This window comes from Balaenoptera musculus, chromosome 16 (assembly GCF_009873245.2).
Source record: "Balaenoptera musculus isolate JJ_BM4_2016_0621 chromosome 16, mBalMus1.pri.v3, whole genome shotgun sequence".
NCBI lineage: Eukaryota > Metazoa > Chordata > Mammalia > Artiodactyla > Balaenopteridae > Balaenoptera > Balaenoptera musculus.
In genome coordinates this window covers 33730896-33749342 of record NC_045800.1, presented here as the reverse complement: position 1 = coordinate 33749342, position 18447 = coordinate 33730896, and the positions used below count along the sequence as shown (strand labels likewise).

General features: G+C 39.7%; 1 protein-coding gene across 3 annotated transcripts in view; it reads right to left on the bottom strand.

The window, feature by feature from the left end:
* Nucleotides 1-7400, bottom strand: part of LOC118882992 (protein FRA10AC1) — a 40067-nt gene extending 32667 nt beyond the window's left edge. The window contains exons 1-6 of one of the 3 annotated variants that reach the window (XM_036829485.1): nucleotides 7191-7400; nucleotides 7025-7094; nucleotides 5379-5459; nucleotides 3944-4039; nucleotides 3787-3832; nucleotides 202-278 (exon numbers count right to left, since the gene is read on the bottom strand). In XM_036829485.1, coding sequence (XP_036685380.1) covers nucleotides 202-278; nucleotides 3787-3832; nucleotides 3944-4039; nucleotides 5379-5455 — 296 coding nt within the window. In that variant the 5' untranslated portion in view covers nucleotides 5456-5459; nucleotides 7025-7094; nucleotides 7191-7400. The remainder of the gene's footprint in view (nucleotides 1-201; nucleotides 279-3786; nucleotides 3833-3943; nucleotides 4040-5378; nucleotides 5460-7024; nucleotides 7095-7190) is intronic. The other 2 variants (XM_036829484.1, XM_036829486.1) reach the window with 2 other exon arrangements.
* Between the last annotated feature and the right edge of the window lie 11047 nt (nucleotides 7401-18447).

Sequence of the window (18447 nt, the reverse complement as noted above, 5' to 3'; positions counted from 1 at the left end):
GCCTGAGGCCTGTTGCCAGAGAAATGGGGTTCATGATGAGTTGCTTAGCTAGAAGCTTCGAATGGCCTCTCCACCTTATAACAACAAAACTGGAATGGAAAGCAGGAGAAAATGACAGAATCAGAAGATATAGTAGCTGTGAGTCTTCAAAGACACCCATACCTACCTCCCATTATGTAAAATAAACTTTATGACACTTACCCCAATCGCCTGAAGTCTTCTTTTTTGCCACCATAGTATAAAATATAGTCATTTACAAACTTTGTATGCCTTTGATACTGAAATGCAAAAAATTAAGGATTTTACTTGTTCAGGAGTAGTTGGGTATCAATGACATATTACTGAGTAGGGAAAAAAAAAGCATAGTATGAGTCTATTTCATTTTTTAAAAATACACAAATATATGCTATCCATGCTTATAAATTAAAAAAAGATCTAAAAGGATAAATATTAAACTGTTAAGAGTGAACACGGTACAGTAGAGGGGCTTTCACTTTCTAATGAATACTCTATATTGTTTTGAACATTTTCAAGCAATAACTCTCTGGGGAGAAGGACAGCTTCCTATATACAGCCTCACACCACCACTCATTTTAATCATCAAAATATGAAAAACAAATTATAGTTTCTAAAGTTAAAGGTGAGGAGTAGAATTTTTCTTCATTATAAAATATAATTTAGCTATTTCAGTAACAATAAAGCCTCCAAAATAGAAGATGTAACTTTTATTAAATTAAATCCTAACATGAGGCTTTCAAAAAGAAGTAAATATAAGAAATCACGTTATTTTTTTATACTCTCTTTTAATATTCAAAGAAACTACAGTCATGTTTATTTTCAGTGCAATACAACAAGACACATGAGCATTTTACTTGTTTTAAAAAGCTCCATGGTACTCTCTAGAGCTGAACACACACATAACAGAACTGACATAATATTGTCTGTGACTACAGCCTATTATATTAAAGACAAACAGTTATTTAATTGATCACAATGTGTTCTAACAGAATAGCGAATCAAAACGTAATTCTGAAACGAGCAACAAAGCAATTAACATTTCAGAAAAGAAAAAAGAGAAAAGCCAGATACCCAGAGATCTGGGTTCTAGCTCTTGGTCTATCACAAACTGGTCATGTGACACCGGCAAGTCACTTAAATCTTTCAAGAGCTCAAGTCAGCAAACTTTTCCTGTAAATAGTAAATATGCAGGCCATACGGTCTCTGTTAAAACTACTCAACTCTGCCACTTTAGCATGAAAGTAGGCACAGGTAACACCTAAATGAATGAGCACAGCTGTGTTCCAATAAAACTTTTATTTACAAAAACAGGTGGTAGGTGGGACTTTGCTTCCTGGAAGATGGAGCAAAGATGTACAGTTGATCCCTGAACAGGGTGGACAGAACACCCACCCTCCTCATTGTCCAAAACCTGCACGTAATGTATAATCAGCCCTCTGCATCTGTAGATTCAACCAACTGCAGATCGTTAGTACTACAGTAAAATAAATACCCATATTTACACAAGTAATACAGTAAAATAAAAATCCTTGTATAAGTGGACCCTCACAGTTCAAACCCTGTGTTTTTCAAGGGTCAACTGCACTTCTCCCTATTCCTCCCACTGAGAACTAAAAACCTTGGAAATTATATATAAAACAAACATAAGAAGACTCTGAAAGGTAGAGAGAAGAAGGCAGACCAGCTATGGACCTCAGGACCCATGGTATGACATGGTCCTGAGTTCCCCAGGTTTTCTTTTTGCTTAATAAATGCCAGACTTGGAGGTGAAGAAGCTGGATAGCTGGAAGTACCTACAAGCAGAGACAAAAGAAGTCCCAACAAAAGTCTGTTCCCTCTAACAAAATAATCAGGAGAGAGGCAGCCTAACAGGAAAGATAACTTTTAGGTAGTAACTACTCTATTCCAGCCAAACACTCCAGAAAATCTATGGCCCCACCTCCAGCCATGCAAGAAAAGGGGATCTAGACTTTCACCCTCACCAGGCTGTAACTAGATGCCCTAACACCCCCAACTGAGTGGTGTAATAGGAGGAGGAGTAGATGTTGAAATGCTAAAGGAGCAGCAGCAGATGAGATCCATGGGAAAGCTAAGCTATTGGGTTAGGAGATAAGAGGAATAAATAAATTGGTGACAAGAGAACTTCTATAACTTAAAGAAAAGGATCAGGAACAATAAAGTGAAAGTGGTGACCACAGGATAGTGGGTATATCTAATTGACATCGTCCCCTTCTCCCTATCCTGACCACAGTAATAAATACCCAGAAATACTTCACTCTCCAATATTCCCAACAGTAATATGGATGGCCAGTGGTAGCGGCTTATGTAATAAGCCACAGTCTTACCAAAAAATTGAGCTGAGAGATGGCTATCACAGAGAAACAAGGTATAACTTAAAGACATCCCCAATTCATGCCTGAAAGCTGAAGCCACAGCAGGCCTGAGACAGTCCACAAACAGACCTATTTTTTTTTTCATTTTTATTTTTTCTAACATCTTTACTGGAATATAATTGCTTTACAATGTTCTGTTAGTTTCTGCTGTATAACAAAGTGAATAAGCTGTATGTATACATATATCCCCATATCCCCTCCCTCTTGCGTCTCCCTCCCACCCTCCCTATCCCACCCCTCTAGGTGGTCACAAAGCACCGAGCTGGTCTCCGTGTGCTATGCAGCTGCTTCTCACTAGCTATCTATTTTACATTTGGTAGTGTATATATGTCCATGCCACTCTCTCACTTTGTCCCAGCTTACCATTCCCCCAGCCCATGTCCTCAGGTCCATTCTCTAGTCTGTGTCTTTATTCCTGTCCTGCCCCTACGTTCATCAGAACCTCTTTTTTTTTTTTAGACTCCATATATATGTGTTAGCATACGGTATTTGTTTTTCTCTTTCTCACTTACTTCACTCTGTATGACAGACTCTAGGTCCATCCACCTCACTACAAATAACTCAATTTTGTTTCTTTTTATGGCTGAGTAATATTCCATTGTATATATGGGCCACATCTTCTTTATCCATTCATCTGTCAATGGACACTTAGGTTGCTTCCATGTCCTGGCTATTGTAAACAGTGCTGCAATGAACATTGTGGTACATGACTCTTTTTGAATTATGGTTTTGTCAGGGCATATGCCCAGGAGTGGGATTGCTGGGTCATATGGTAATTCTATTTTTAGTTTTTTAAGGAACCTCCATGGTGGCTGTATTAATTTACATTCCCACCAACAGTGCAAGAGGGTTCCCTTTTCTCCACACCCTCTCCAGCATTTATTGTTTGTAGATTTTTTGATGATGGCCATTCTGACCAGTGCGAGGTGATACCTCATTGTGGTTTTGATTTGCATTTCTTTAATGATCAAACAGACCTATTATTAAACACAGTTTTACCAAGACATTAAAGAGCCAAGAACCAGGTAGGAAAAGAGTAAGAGTTAAAATGAGACTGAAGATAATAGTATAAAAATGAGAAATGTTGACAGCTTGACAAAAATCGATTGGAAAAAATACCTGCAAGTACATGGACTTTGTAAACCTATTTATAGAAGATTAGTAATATGTTTTTTATTATTTTTTGCCTCTAAATCTTTCTTATATATTAGTAAAAGAGAATTGTACTCAGAAGTATAAATGGCAAAATTCCATATCAATAAACACTTATCTTTAAATATAAAATTTACGTCTATCTGACTTCACAAGATTTTATGAAATAAAATAGATTTTAAAAATTGTATTATTCACAAAATCTAGAAATATAAAAGGATACAGCATCCATAGCTATGAGATGAAACCTTCTATTTCTTGCTTCTTCCCTGTTAAGAAAAATTTTATTTTAAGCAAATTCAAATGTCTATATTTAATTAATATAATCAAATCACCAACATCTCAAACCAAAAAAAGTAATGTACATTGAAGTACCATACCTATCCAGCAATTCTGCTGCAACTTGTTTATGGACCACCTTTCCATGTTTTTCCTTCTGAAATGGCTTTTTGAGCAGTAAATCATCTTCAACTGTCCTGGTTTGTTAAGAAGAAAAATTATTAGAAGAGTTCACTTTTCTCAGAGTGTTTCCTATTTCTTTATTATTTTCATAATTGGAACATGTTTTAAAGAATTCAACTCTTAAAGACTCACTGATCTTTCATGAGATATTTTACATCTCCTTTAATAGCTTAATTAATATCTTAACTTTATTTAATACCTATAAAATGGAGAAGACGAGACTAACAAATGCATGGGTTCTGGTGTCACACCACCTGGGGTCCTTGGTTCAAATTTTGGCTCTGTCATTAATTATCTTAATCTTAAATTACTTAATCTTTTTGTGCCACAATTTCCTTGTTTGTAAAGTAGAGATAACAAAGCTTTCAGTAACTGATAACATGGAAAAAGAAGGGCTGATTATAGATGATATATAGACTATAGGTGATCAGCCCTAGTTACGTAAATAGATATAATCCTAGAGCACACAAGACTATCCAACTAGATTGGCTCAAATTCTATTCTTACAAAGTAATATTTTTGAATGAAAAACCTTGAAAATGTAAAGCATTTTAATTTCATTTCATTACATAAAAATGTAATTTATTATATAATTATTTCTATTCTTTTGGTTATCCATGAAGACTGAGTACCCAACAAAAATGTTCAGTCCCAACTAGTATGCTTATATATTGTTTTCAGTGTCAAATAATAAACCAACTTTTATAAGTTTGGTTAACATGAATCAGTCAACCACTCCTAAGTTAATGGATAAAATCAAGTTTCTAAGCACTTAAGGCTGAAAACAATGCCCCTCCCTAAACACAGGCACTCCACCACGATATGGCCTCCTTGTAAGGCTCAGGCTTTATCTGCTAAGAGTTCTTACCTCTTCCATTCAATAGAGACTTCCATGAACTCCTTCCTCTGGCCACTTAGTCTGCTCATTCACAAAATCCTAAGAATTGTGCTGCATCACAATCTCATCCTCCACAGTAACCTCACTTTGAAGTCAAGTACTAGCAAAGGGACAACCAACCAAGCCCCTTCTTAGCTATGACAGTTGCAAGTAGGGTCCTTGACAGTTGAATGAAAAATAGATGCAACAGAGAAATCTAAGAGCTTTAACTGATTTCCTTTTTTTCCTTATGCTTCCCTTTCCATAAATCCCTTCACAGCATAAACATTACTTTCTTATCTTTTACATAACTGTTCTCAAATTTTTGAGTCAATTCATTATAGTTTAATAAACAAAAATTCATTCAGTAGAGCATCGTTGTCTTCACATGTAAACACAATGCAAAAACTTTAAATATTATTTATACCTCATCTCAATTTAGAAAGGATCGGAAACATAGATCAATAAAAAATTACTTACTTTTTTTTCCTTTTGCTAGATTCTCCACAGTGTTCATCATCACTAAAATCAGAGTCATAGCCTCCATGACCATGCATCTGTAAAGAAGTACAGTCAGTTACTTAGAACCTAAATTGCCCATAGTTCAGGAAACAAAATAGTTCAAAAATAAGTTATCTTTAAAAGCCACAACAGCTTTAAAGGATTGTGGTGGGCATAACGGGGGTTATCTAGCCATCTAAAACTTTCAATCACTTTGAAGTAACAAACGTACCCTTCAGAAAATGAATCAATGTTTTCACTTTAATTACCAACATGGGAGATTACTCTTTGACCTTTCCATTTAAAACCAGGTCTAGAAGCTGCCATGTCATTGCATACAAGGTTCAGCAATGCTTTACTTTTATTTGATTCAGAGTAATAACGGTTGCTGGTATTTATCAACTTTGTTCCAGACATTATGCTAGGTTCTTTACAAACACTGCTTCTAATTCTGCAAGTTAGGAACTATTACCTTCATTTTAGAGATGAAGAAATCAAGGACAAAGTAAATCAATTATACAAAGCAAATATGTAGCTAAGCAGATCTGCTTGATTCTTAAGCCCATGATCTCAACTACTACAAACTGACTCTCTGGAATATGCTAACATTTTGATTACTGTATTCCATTAGACTTAGTGGATTTGCGAACAGTACAGGATCAATTGATAAAAATTTCCTATCTTCTTTCAACATACGTGAAGATTTCCTTTTTCTTTGAAACAGTTTCTTCAAGGTAAACCACCTTGTCCTTTGTTCTAGATAACTTTATCTTGTTCCTATTCACTTTTAAATCAAAATTCTTAGAAATACTGAAAGATCTCAATTGTCACTCAGTTGTGTTAGAAAGCAGCTCCTGGTTTCAGCATTACCTAGAATTTGGGATATACATTAATGGCAGATGGATGGATTACTTGACTGTATCTGCTAAATAAGGTGGCTACATCAAACAATCTTTAAATCCTATGAGTCTGTGATCTTCATAATTCCATTTTCAAACTTACGTGTATGGGTGTATATCTCTCTTCCCTGCCCCACAGAGTTCGAGAGAGGCCGGCCCTAGCCAAGGCTGAGGTGAAGGTTTAGGCCACTTTCAACTCTACCCTCACTAAGACACACCTGGATCTCACACCTTTTTACCATGTCAACTCCCTACTTCCGCTGTTTTATCACATCTGTTCAAACCATACCAGCCTCTCACTCCTTGTCTTATGTCCTCACTTTCTTCACATCCTGATGGGGGACAACCATTGTGGGTAGCTTAGAGATAAGCTCTGGGGTCAGCCTGCCAGAACGCAAATCCTGGCTCTGCATTAAAGACGTTTCAGGTCTTTCTTTGGGCACGCTCCTTAACCTCTAGGAGCCTGTTTCCCTCTCCATAAAGGGAGGCTAATGAAAGTACCGGTATCACAAAACTGGGCATTAAATGAGTTACCGCATATAAAGAGTTTTAGAACAACATCTGGTACAGTAAAACCCTCCCAATTTTAACTACTATTACCGTCATGATGTTCCTACACCCTGGGACACCACCTCCTACCCTTGTTCCCCCTGTCTCGTTTGTTTCTCATCCATCCCATACCCATCTGAACTCAGTAGTTGCATTAAAAAGTTCTCACTCACTTCAGGCTACGAATCAACTGACAAGAACCAAGAGAAATTCGAGAAGGGAGACGCGGGGTGTCTTCTGAATCTGTCATAAAAAAAAAAAAATCAACTAGTAGCATATGAGGAACAAGTTTCGAGATCCTTCTCCCCGACCCCAAACACTCATGGCCCTCTCACACACCCCTTCCCCTCCTCCGCCAAGTGCTCCCGCTGAGTCGTTTTTCCCTCCTCTGCCCGCGTCTGCAGCGACGACGCACGGCCTGAACGAGCCGCTGCGGCACCAGACCCGTCGCCCCGGCTGCGTAGCCTCGCCACTGTCGCCACCACTGCCAGAGCCACAACGGCCGCCGCCGCCGCGCGCTCCCCACCTCTCCCTACGAGTCCCAGCTGGGCGCTGCTTCCGGTCCGGCTCGGCCGCGCGTCTCACTTAAATGACACCGTTCCCGGGCGCGCCGACTTTGTGTTACAGCCAAAACAGCCCCGGGAAACAAAGGCCGAGGGAGAACAGGGCCGGGAGGTTCCCAGCTTTCCCGAAGTCGCCGCGCTCGGTTTTTTCCTGAACCTTCTTCCATTACCCTCTGGGAAGCCCAACATCTAATCTCGTGTGGCACAGCTCATACTAAGCCCACGCCCCTCGTTTGAAAATTTACTTCGTTTTAGAAAAAACCCTGCCTGAATATCACTTGCCGTCCTCTTTCTAGTAACCTTAGAAACGCCTCCTCGGAGCAACGTCGCTGAGCGTCTCAGTCTCCGATCTGCCTCTCCTCTCTCTGCCCCCCTCCCCCCAATAAAACAGTTCTCATAATTAGAACAAAAATAGCTTTCCATCGCTTCACCACCCACACAGTAGATGCCATTCCAAATGCAGTGCTGGTGGCAGAGGAGCTCATCGAAGATGCGAGGAGAGGCTGAAGAGGGAATAGGGGCGATTTCACAGGGTCGCGAATCCTCTGCAGCCAAGTGACTTGGCACAGGTGAAAAGAGAGCCACAATAGTTACTAAAAAAAAAAAAAAAGAAAAGAAAAGAAAAAGAAAGAAGGAAAGAAAAGAAAAAAAGTGCAGGCAGGAAAAGTTAAATTATTTTAAGCTCTGCCAGGTTCTCCCTGTGTTTTACCTTTTCTAAATTATGATGCCCCATTCTGCTTTACAGCCTAGTTACTGGGTTCGTGTCTTGTCTCCCTCCGGCTGATGCTATTCATCTTTGCTTCCTCCTCGGTACCCAACACGGTTCCCTGAAAATCACAAGCGCTAATTAAATATTTGTTGAATTGAACTGGCACGCCACTGACTTTCACAGCGGGCTCATTTTAGTGAAAACCTTAGCATGTAACACTCATTTTACATCTTTTGCACCAAACAGTAGATAACAATATTTACCAGTTCAAGCCCTCCTTCTACCCCTGACAGTAAATTACAGATACAACCTGCTTTACCCAATGCAGTAAATATGATCTTTAAAAATCTGTAACTTAAATTATTGTAAATTCAATTATTTCAAAATGCAATCAGATTAACCTTCAGTTAAAAACGTTTATTAAAATATTTAAAGCAGTAGGAAGCCTCACGATTTAACATTATACTACATTGAATTATTTTGTCAAGCAGTTCCTTTTTTAGTAAATATCTAAAATATCTATTCTGTTCTTTTATTTATTATCGATAAAACCAAACACACTTGTACCTGGTATTCAATTTCCTTTCTACCAATATGTGACCTTTAATAGCATTTTCTACCATTTTTGATATATTTTGTCTATTGCTTCATTTTCCTCTTACAACAAGCCTGTGCTGCATGCAGTGTTATTAGCCCCATTTTGCATGTAAGAAATAGAAGCACAGAACTCAGAGCCACAGGCCTGGTGAGGGTCTAGAAACTGGGAATACTTGTTTCTCTACAAGACCCTGTTTTCTCTCTGTGGCTCTCTCTCTGTCAAATTCTTTCTTTTTAAATTTACATATTTATTTGTTTTTATTTTGACTGCGTTGGGTCTTTGTTGCTGCACGCGGGCTTTCTCCAGTTGAGGCTAGCAGGGGCTACTCTTCCTTGCGGTGCACGGACTTCTCATTGCAGTGGCTTCTCTTGTTGCAGAGCACGGGCTCTAGGCACATGGGCTTCAGTAGTTGTGGCACACGGGCTCAGTAGTTGTGGTTCGCGGGCTTGAGAGCGCAGGCTCAGTAGTTGTGGCACATGGGCTTAGTTGCTCCGTGGCATGTGGGATCTTCCCGGACAAGGGCTTGAACCCGTGTCCCCTGGCATTGGCAGGCAGATTCTTAACCACTGTGCCACCAGGGAAGCCCCATATTCTTTCTTTCTCTCTCTCTTTTTAACTCATCAACTGTGTGAGAAATAGCTTCTGGTCCTAACATTTTAAGAATTTCAGATCTGTTGCTACCAGATCATTCAGCCAAAGATTTGCATTTCTCCCTTTGAGGCAGCAGTTATTGAAAGAGAGAAAATAGAAAATATATGTTAGGGATAGATCACATGATCTGAACTAAAAATAATTAATACAGGCTAGACAACCTACCTGATCAGGAAATCTCAAGTTAGCAATTACTGCTCAACAACTATAAAAACTGCAAATATTTATTAGGGGCCTGCTCTGGACAGAGCACTGTCATAATCATCAGGGTTACAAATATGTAAAAGTCACTCCTTACTCTCAAAGGTTGACTAGTAAGAAAGAACGAATATATAGAAAAAAAAAATTCTATCATATATGAAGTGCCTGGTAAATGGCACAGCTTTACTGAGATATATTGACATACAACACTGCATAAGTTTAAGGTGTACAATGTGTTAAATTGATACACTTACATATTGCAAAATGATTACCACCATGGTGTTAGCTAACACCTCCATCACTTCACATATATACTATTACATTTTTGTGGTGAAAACATTTAAGATATACTCTCTTAGCAACTTTCACATATATAATACAGTATTATCTGTAATCACCATGCTGTACACTTCAGATCCCCAACTTATTCATCTTATAACTGGAAGTTTGTCTGTTTGACCAACATTTCTCCATGCAGTCTCCCAACCCTCCCAGCCCCTGGTAACAACCATCCTAGACTGTTTCTGTGAATTTGAATTTTTGGACTTAATGTATAGGTGATATTATACAGTAGCTGTCTTTCTCTGATTTATCACAATTAGCATAATGCCCTCAAGGGCATTTACCAGCTTCCCGATCTATAAAATGTTCTATTTTAATGAATATGAAAATTTACATGGACACCAATCTTACATAACTCAAAGCAACAAAATACTACGATAGGTATGTGGTGGGGGTGAGGGAAGTTGGTCCCCACTCCACTCCATCACCCTCCTCTCACACACACACCCTTATTCCCCGCCACCCTTCCCGCCCCCAGAAAAAAAAATGCTGCTCTGGGAAACAGTATAATAAAGAACTCCACTTCAAAATCAGCCAGACCCACAATCAAGTTAGGTTTCTGTCACTTACTAGCTAGGAGATCTTGGGCAAGTTTTTAAATGAGTAAGTCTTTATCTCTTCAACTATAAAATGGAGATAATAGTAATAACTATCTCATAGTGGGTTATGAGATTTAAAACGAAACAATGCAGCTAAAATGCCTAGAATGTTCATAATAAGAATATAATAAATGCTACTTGAGGAAAGTAGCATTTCTTGAGGAAATTCTTGTGATTTAGTTTAACAATTAACTTCTTCTTGAGTATGGCCTAGAAACAGATCCACACTTATATAATCCTATGATTAATGGCATAGGTTTAAGTATGGACTTCTCAATAAATAGTTCTGAGCCAATTTAAGATTACGGTAAAAAAAAAAAAACAAACCTCAATTCCTAACTTGATTCACACCATACATATTAGTCACCTTCAAAAAAAACACAGGAAAACCTCTTCGTGATATTCCATGATCTCTTCATTAGGGCAGGAGAAATTTTCTTAGATAGGACACACAAAGGGCTAACCATAAAGGACAAAAATAAATTACCGACTTCGGTTCATTTAAAAGACTTTATTAAAAAATGAAAAGTTAAGGGGAATTCCCTGGTGGTCCTGTGCTTAAGACTCCATGCTTCCACTGCAGGGGGCATGGGTTCGATGCCTGGTCAGGGAGCTAAGATCCCACATGCCACGCATGGTGGCCAAAAAAAAAAGAAAAAAATTTAAGTCACAGAGTGGGAGAAAATATTGCAGTAGACACATTTAACAAATTGTCAGATTATATGAAGAACTTTAAAAATAAGTAAAAGGCAGAAACCCAATACAAAAATTAGCTAAAGACTTGAATAGGCAGTTCACAAAAAAGATGTCCAAATAGCCAGTGCACATAAAACAAAGGGCTTGTCTTCACTAGTTATCAGAGAAATGAAAGTTAAGAACACAATGCACACCATTACACACCTACAAGAATGGCTAACTGGAAAAGACAGATCTAGTGCTGATGGAGATGTGGTATGACTATAACTCTTATATACTGCTGATGGGAGTGTAAATTGGTACAATCACCTTGGAAAAGGTGTTCAATAGTATCTGCTAATGCTGAATGTGGGTATATTCTATGTCTCATATATTCCACTCCTCAGAATACCTTCAACAGAAAAGTGAACATATATTCATCAAAAGACCTGAATTAGAAAGCACTAGCACTATTTATAAGTCAAAAACTGGAAGCAACACAAATGTTCAGCAGCATTAGAATAGTTAAATAAAGTATGACTTATTCACACAATGGAATACTATACAGCAATAAAAACAGACAAACTACAACTATATGCATTAGCATAGATGAATCTCATCAATGTAATGCTGAACAAAAGAAGCATTGTATATGTAAAAGAATACATATGACACAATCCTATTCATATAAAAGACAAAAGGAAAAGTAATCTATCTGTGACAAGTCAGGATAATGACGTCCCTGGTGGGTATAGAGGAGGTGACTGGAAGGGGGCACAAGGTCGTGGTGGGACAGGGCTTCTGGGGAAATGGTAATATTCTGTTTCTTTTTTTTTTTTTTTAATTTATTTAATTTATTTATTTTTGGCTGCGTTGGCTCTTCCTTGCTGCGTGCGTGCTTTCTCCAGTTGCGGCGATCAGGGGCCACTCTTAGTTGCAGTGCGTGGGCTTCTCATTGCGGTGGCTTCTCTTGTTGCGGAGCACGGGCTCTAGGCATGCAGGCGTCCATAGTTGTGGCTTGCGGGCTCTAGAGCGCAGGCTCAGTAGTTGTGGTGCACGGGCTTCATTGCTCCGCAGCGTGTGGGATCTTCCCAGACCAGGGCTCGAACCCCTGTCCCCTGCATTGGCAGGCGGACTCCCAACCACTGCGCCACCAGGGAAGCCCAATATTCTGTTTCTTGACCCTGGCATTCACTACATGAGTGGTTCATTTCTACCTATGATTTGTGTACTTTTATGTATGTATGCTGTGCTTCAATAAAGAATTTACATTTACAAAATTTAACTGTTCCTAGAGGTTTTTATAACTTTGACTCTAATTGATCAATGGGAGTGTTGGTGATTAAAGCGATTTCAGGCATGGCAGAATAAGTTAGGGAGTAGATAGGTGGGATTTCCTGGGGTCTCAGAATTCATGCCACATAAATGCTTGCATAGCCAAAGACAAATTTCCTGTAGGCACCAAGATGGAGGCAGACGGGGGCTCTGTAAGTGCTGAGAAAGACTCTAGTCAGCACCCAAAGGACTGACATTGCCCAGGCCTCGAACACTTGGCACGGTCAGCTGTACTTCCTGTACATTTATAAACCAGGATCTGGCAGAAGGCAGCTCCACAACCTCCGTAGTACAGCTCAGCCCATGAACAGAGACACAATCTAATTGTTATCTTTTGCGATCTGGTCAGAGGTTGGTCACTCGCTTGTGTAAGTGCCTGGAAGAGGCAGCCAGAGCACGAACACTGTGGTTGGATGGACGTTGAGAAGCAAAGTGGAGAGACAGAAATATACCAGTTAGCCAAATGAATTGACTGTCATTTTTAGGCCTGCTCCCAGGAGGCGAGAACAGAGACAGGATGTCTATAAAATGCCTCTCTGAGGCAGTGGTGGAGAAGGAGCCTTGTGATTAAGAGATAGGGAGACACTTACCAGGTCAATGAGATGAGAAGCAGAGACCAGGAATACTAAATGTCACCGGAAAACTGATGCACTTATTTTTTGTCATATAATATCTGTGGGTATCAAGATTTCAGGCCTCATTCAGGAAACTGCAAAGTGGGGAGACATTATAATAATGAAAGATGTTGGCTGCTGTAACTCTGGATCCTTCTTCAAGGGCTGGCTGGGCCTATAATCATGGAAAAGACATAATTCCCCCCATCGAGGCTATAGAGGAGGAAAGAAACCCTCTATCCTTCTAAGTTCTTCTGGCTGGTCTAAGAATTAAATTGACGTGAGACAGATTACCAGGAGAAAGTCAAATTTAATTACATATGTACAGGGTTTCATAAGAATACATATCACACGATTTCACAGTTTGTGAACACAAGTTAACTGTGTAGAGAGCGTGTTGCATAGTCAAGTGAAACGTCCAGTGAAGTAGGTCTGTTGTGTATTTAAGGATACATATCATTATTATGTGGTCAGGCAACCAGATGTAAATAGTAAGCAATTTTCCTCAGTGATGCCTTAATTAACATATTCTCTGAAACTTAAACCTCTTTGACTAGCTGTTCTGATACTGAAGGTGATAACTGGTAGTAGGAAATGGAAACACTAACACAGAGGGATAAGCTAAATGACTGAATAGGTTCTGAGGAACAATGGTAAACAGGAGATGGAGGGCTCATGCCTTTCCTTACTTCAGCCATATAAAAGCAACAGCACCCAAAGTAATACTGGGATCCATAAATAGAACTTTCTCAATGGCATACTTTATTGTCAGGAATTTTGTTCAATAGTATAGGAGGCATACAATAGAAATGCAGGCCAGGATTGTTAGAGCAATCCATTTTTCTAGAGAAGTTGGCAATCTGGATTTTTAGATTCAATATTCTGATTTTCAATATTGGCATCCAATTCAAGTTTAAAAATTAAAGCAAAACACCCTTTGGGCCAAAGCACTTCTGTGAGCTGAACTCAGCCCATGGGAGGCAGATTTCCAAGGGGTAATCCTTCGACCTCAGGACTGCACCTCGGCGGTGGTGGTTTGCAAGCAGAGGTTCTGAGCCTGTTTTGGATGCATTCTTGAGAATAAAACAGATTCCTGGTAAGTCAGGCATGGACACTCCTTCAAGGAAGGAATCAAAAGACTTAAATAAACACTTGGGAAAGGGGGCTCACAGCCTGGTCACAGCAAGGGGTAATCTGTAAGTCCCTGGAGAGGAATATCTATGCCAACTGAGAGGCCCAGGGTGTCACCCCGACTGGGGGCATGGAACTCATATCCCAGCACACAGTGACAATGCTGAATTTTGCCTGAGCCCTTTGCTCCTGGAAAACAGGGCCAATTAAAGGAATTTCCCAGTTTTTGTGATCTGGAAGAGAGCTATTGCAAAGAACCACTCTTTCCCATATGACTTAGATAAGCCTCAGATGCCCCCTGTTTAACCTATGACAAAGCTACACACAGACCCCCGCAAATTCCCATTCTTTGCCTCATAAATTATGAACTGGACTGCTCATCCCCACTGATCAACTGGATCGAAATGCTTGTTAACCAAACTTCGGTTGAGCTGCTTTCCTTCCTCCAAGCCCCTGAACTTGGGCCCACCATCAGCCTGAGCCAGCATACAGAGAACAGACTGGGCTCAGCATAAATTATTCTCTGATCTACAGTCTGATCGTTCCACCCTTTCATTCAAATTTCCCACATTTGGTTCTTTCCAGCCCTGTTCATGCCTCTCTATTAAAATAAGACCAAAAGCAAGCAAAAAAACCCTGTATTTGCCTGACCCTTGAGACCCCTGCAGATTCTCCCTGTTGCAATTGTCCTCCCTCCTTTCCTATCACAAGAGTCCCTCTACCCTCCTTGCAAAATTTTTTTCAAAAACGTCTCTCCCAGCTAAGTCCAGATTTGTTTTTGTTTGATCATGTCCTTATGCATCCTATATTAAATATTTTGCAAAATTTCTGACAATAAAGTGTGCTGTCTAACATATTGTTTATGAACAGAATTATTATCTGGTGGATGATGCCCTCTCACAGGACAAGAATTAAGCAGCCACTGAAGTGACCCCAAGTCACTGGGCAGTGAGATGCTAGACGTCAGGAGTAAGGTCTCTAGTCTGTCTTGTCTTCCATGATACCACACTCAAGTTTTTCCTCTTCTTCAGCCTATGCCTTCATAGGCTCTGATGTTCTGCAGGGTTGGGGCTGGGTGTTCTTCTCTCCCTACTCTATCAGCCATTCCCATGGCTCAGAGGACCATCTACATGCTTATGTGCCCCCAGTTTATACCTTTTTAATGGCTTAATAATATTCATCATACCTATCTATCTATATCACATTTTGTTTATCCATATTCATCTGTTGACAGACACGGGTCATTTTTACCTTTTGGCTACTGTGAGTAATAATGCTATGAACACTGGTATACAAATATCTGTTCGAGTCCCCTGCTTTCAATTCTTTTGATATATTCCTAGGAGTAGAATTATTGGGTCATATGGCAGTTCTCTGCTTAACATTTGAGAAACCACCAATCTGTTTTCCACAACAGCTACCATTTAATATTCCTACCTTCTCCACATCCTCACCAACATGTTATTCCCCCCCTTTTTTTTCTTTTCTTTTTTTACAGCCATCCTAATTGGTGTGAAGTGGTATCTCATTGTAGTTTTGATTTGATTTCCCTAATGACTAATGATATTGAGCATCTTTTCATGTGCTTATTCACCATTTAATACCTTCTTTGGAGAATTGTCTATTTAAGTCCTTTGACTATTTTTGAATTGGGTTTTTTTTTGTTGTTGAGTTTTAATGCTTTATAGATTCCAGATATTCGTCTCTTTTCAGATAAACAATTTGCAAATATTTTCTCCATCCTGTAAGTTGTCTTTTCACTTTCTTGATAGTATTTTTTGATGCACAAAAGTTCTTGATTTTGATAAACTCCAATTTAAAAAGATAATTTTTTTAAAAGGCTAAAATCATGACTCTTGTACACATATAAAATTACTGCACATCAGAAATTTTTACTTACCTAATTCATGAGGCAAGCAGCAAGATGTTACCCCCCAGTTCAAAGGAGAATTTAGAGAACACACATATATAGGCAATCAGGAAAGTTAATATGAATTTACAAATGGATGCAAAACTGATCAATATCCACAGGGCAATAATCAATTGTACCTCCACTAGACAAAATTCATTTGCGTCCCTATTGACATGACTCATTTGTATTGCTATCAGTTTTATACAACTTAAAAAGTTGTATAAAATAGCTCAAAGACAATGAAAGTCTCATAACTTGATTGGGTGCTAGACAGGATACCTAGTAATCCATTTTCCTTTTTCAAAGTCTTTCATAAATTTTCCTGATGCCACCCCAGGCCACTCCCAGCGTTATCCCAGCAGTGAGGTGAACAAGGTGCTCTCCAACTGCCTCAAGTCTTTCAGTACTGGGATAGCTGCTGCGGGCAGTTAGTTCAGTTCAAGGACTAGTCATTAAGTGCCAGGTGGTGGAGGTGTAACTAACCAGCCACTCCTGCTACAAACACTGAATATTTACTGTGAGCCAGCATTATGCTACAAGCACAGTGGGGAACAAGGCTGAATAGTCTCTGCCCTCTTGAGCTTTACTGTCCAAACAGGGACAGGAAGAACAAATGAATAAACAAGTAGAATAATTACAAACTGTGATAAATGCAATGAAGGAAAACAGCTGCCAGCACAGCGAATCACCCAGAGGGGCCTACGTAAGCAGGGTGGTCAGGACTGATCTCTCGGAAGAGAACATTTAAGCTGATACTTGAAAGATGAAGAGAAGCCAGCCATTCCGAGTGTGGAGTGTGGCAGGAAGCCAGCCAAGTAGCTGATCTGCAGTCTGTCCTCACCCTCTGTACTTTTAGGACAGGTCTGCAGCAGCCGCAATTACTGTTTACCACTGCCCTGGTGTGCAGGAGGCCGGAAAGGCCAAAGCCTGCCCTCCCAGCTGCCTTTGAGTCTCAGGTTCAAAAAATTTCAAGGGAAAGAGAAGGAGCCCTCCCAAACCAACTCACCCTCCTTCCTCTTTGGTCCCAGTTTTCCTCTAAATATCCCCTATCTGCTAAGTGAAACCTGAAATGTCAACATGCAAACAACAGTTGAACCCACAAAAAGAGAAAAACGGCTTTAACAATGCAAATGAGTGGGAGAATTAACACATTAGGGTGACTGTGTAAAATAATCAGCTCTTTTGCTGAACTGATTTGATTAGAAAGTTGCAAAGCACAGGGATCTTCCAGGCAAGAGGGAAGTCCAAGGGTGGTGTGGGGCAATGCGGCACCAGGATCAATGGCACCGGCCTCACCTTCTTGTCCAGGGTCTGGGCAATAGGTCATCACTGTTCCAGAATCATGTCGTGCTGCTCCACGACTCTCACCAGGATGCTGGCACACAAAGGGCAAGGTTGGGAACCATCTGCCCAAGTTGGAGTGCTGCAAGTGAATGGGCTCCTAGGGACAGGCGGGAGAGGAAGGAGAAGGCGGAGGGCAGAGTTTGGGGCATTGATCTGGGTAGGAGAGGAAGCAGGAGATTGAGAACAGCAGACGAGGAGAGCCCACAGAGCCAGAGAAAAATGTTGTATCATAGCAACCGAGGGAAGTGTTTAAAGAAAGGAAGTGGCCGATTATGTCAATACAGAGGGACTGTTTCTCAGAATGTATGTGCCTCTGGGAATACCCACCTCAGAACCACGTGGGGGGTTATTAAGAATTCAGACTCCTAGGCCTCAGCCACCCCTGGTTTGGAACCTCTGCCTCTGGAGCCAGGAACTGGCATTTTAATAGGTGCTTAGGGATTCCGACGTATGTTCCAAGTTGTGTTTAAACACGTGGGATGTAGAATTAGAGCTGGGTCTGATTCTGGTTCCTTCATTTCAGCTGTTGGGCAAATTATTTAACCTCTATGAGCCCTAGCTTTTTAAAATCTGAAATAATACCTTCTACATAGAATTGATATAAGGACAATCTTCATATGAGATTTTATATATATATATATATATTATTATATATTATTATATAATAATAATATATAATAATATATATATATATTATTATATATTATATATACACAGTGCTTAGCACAATGCCTGGAACACAGTTAGAAGTCAATCAACGTCAACTGCTATTATTACATAATAAAGAAAGGCCACTGGATTTGGGAAGAGGGTAATTTTAAATTTTCCAGAGAGTTTCAGTAGTGGAGCTTGGGAATTTTCTGGGAATTAAAAAGGAAATACATGGATAAGAAGTAGAAGCAGCAAGTGAAGATCAAGTTCA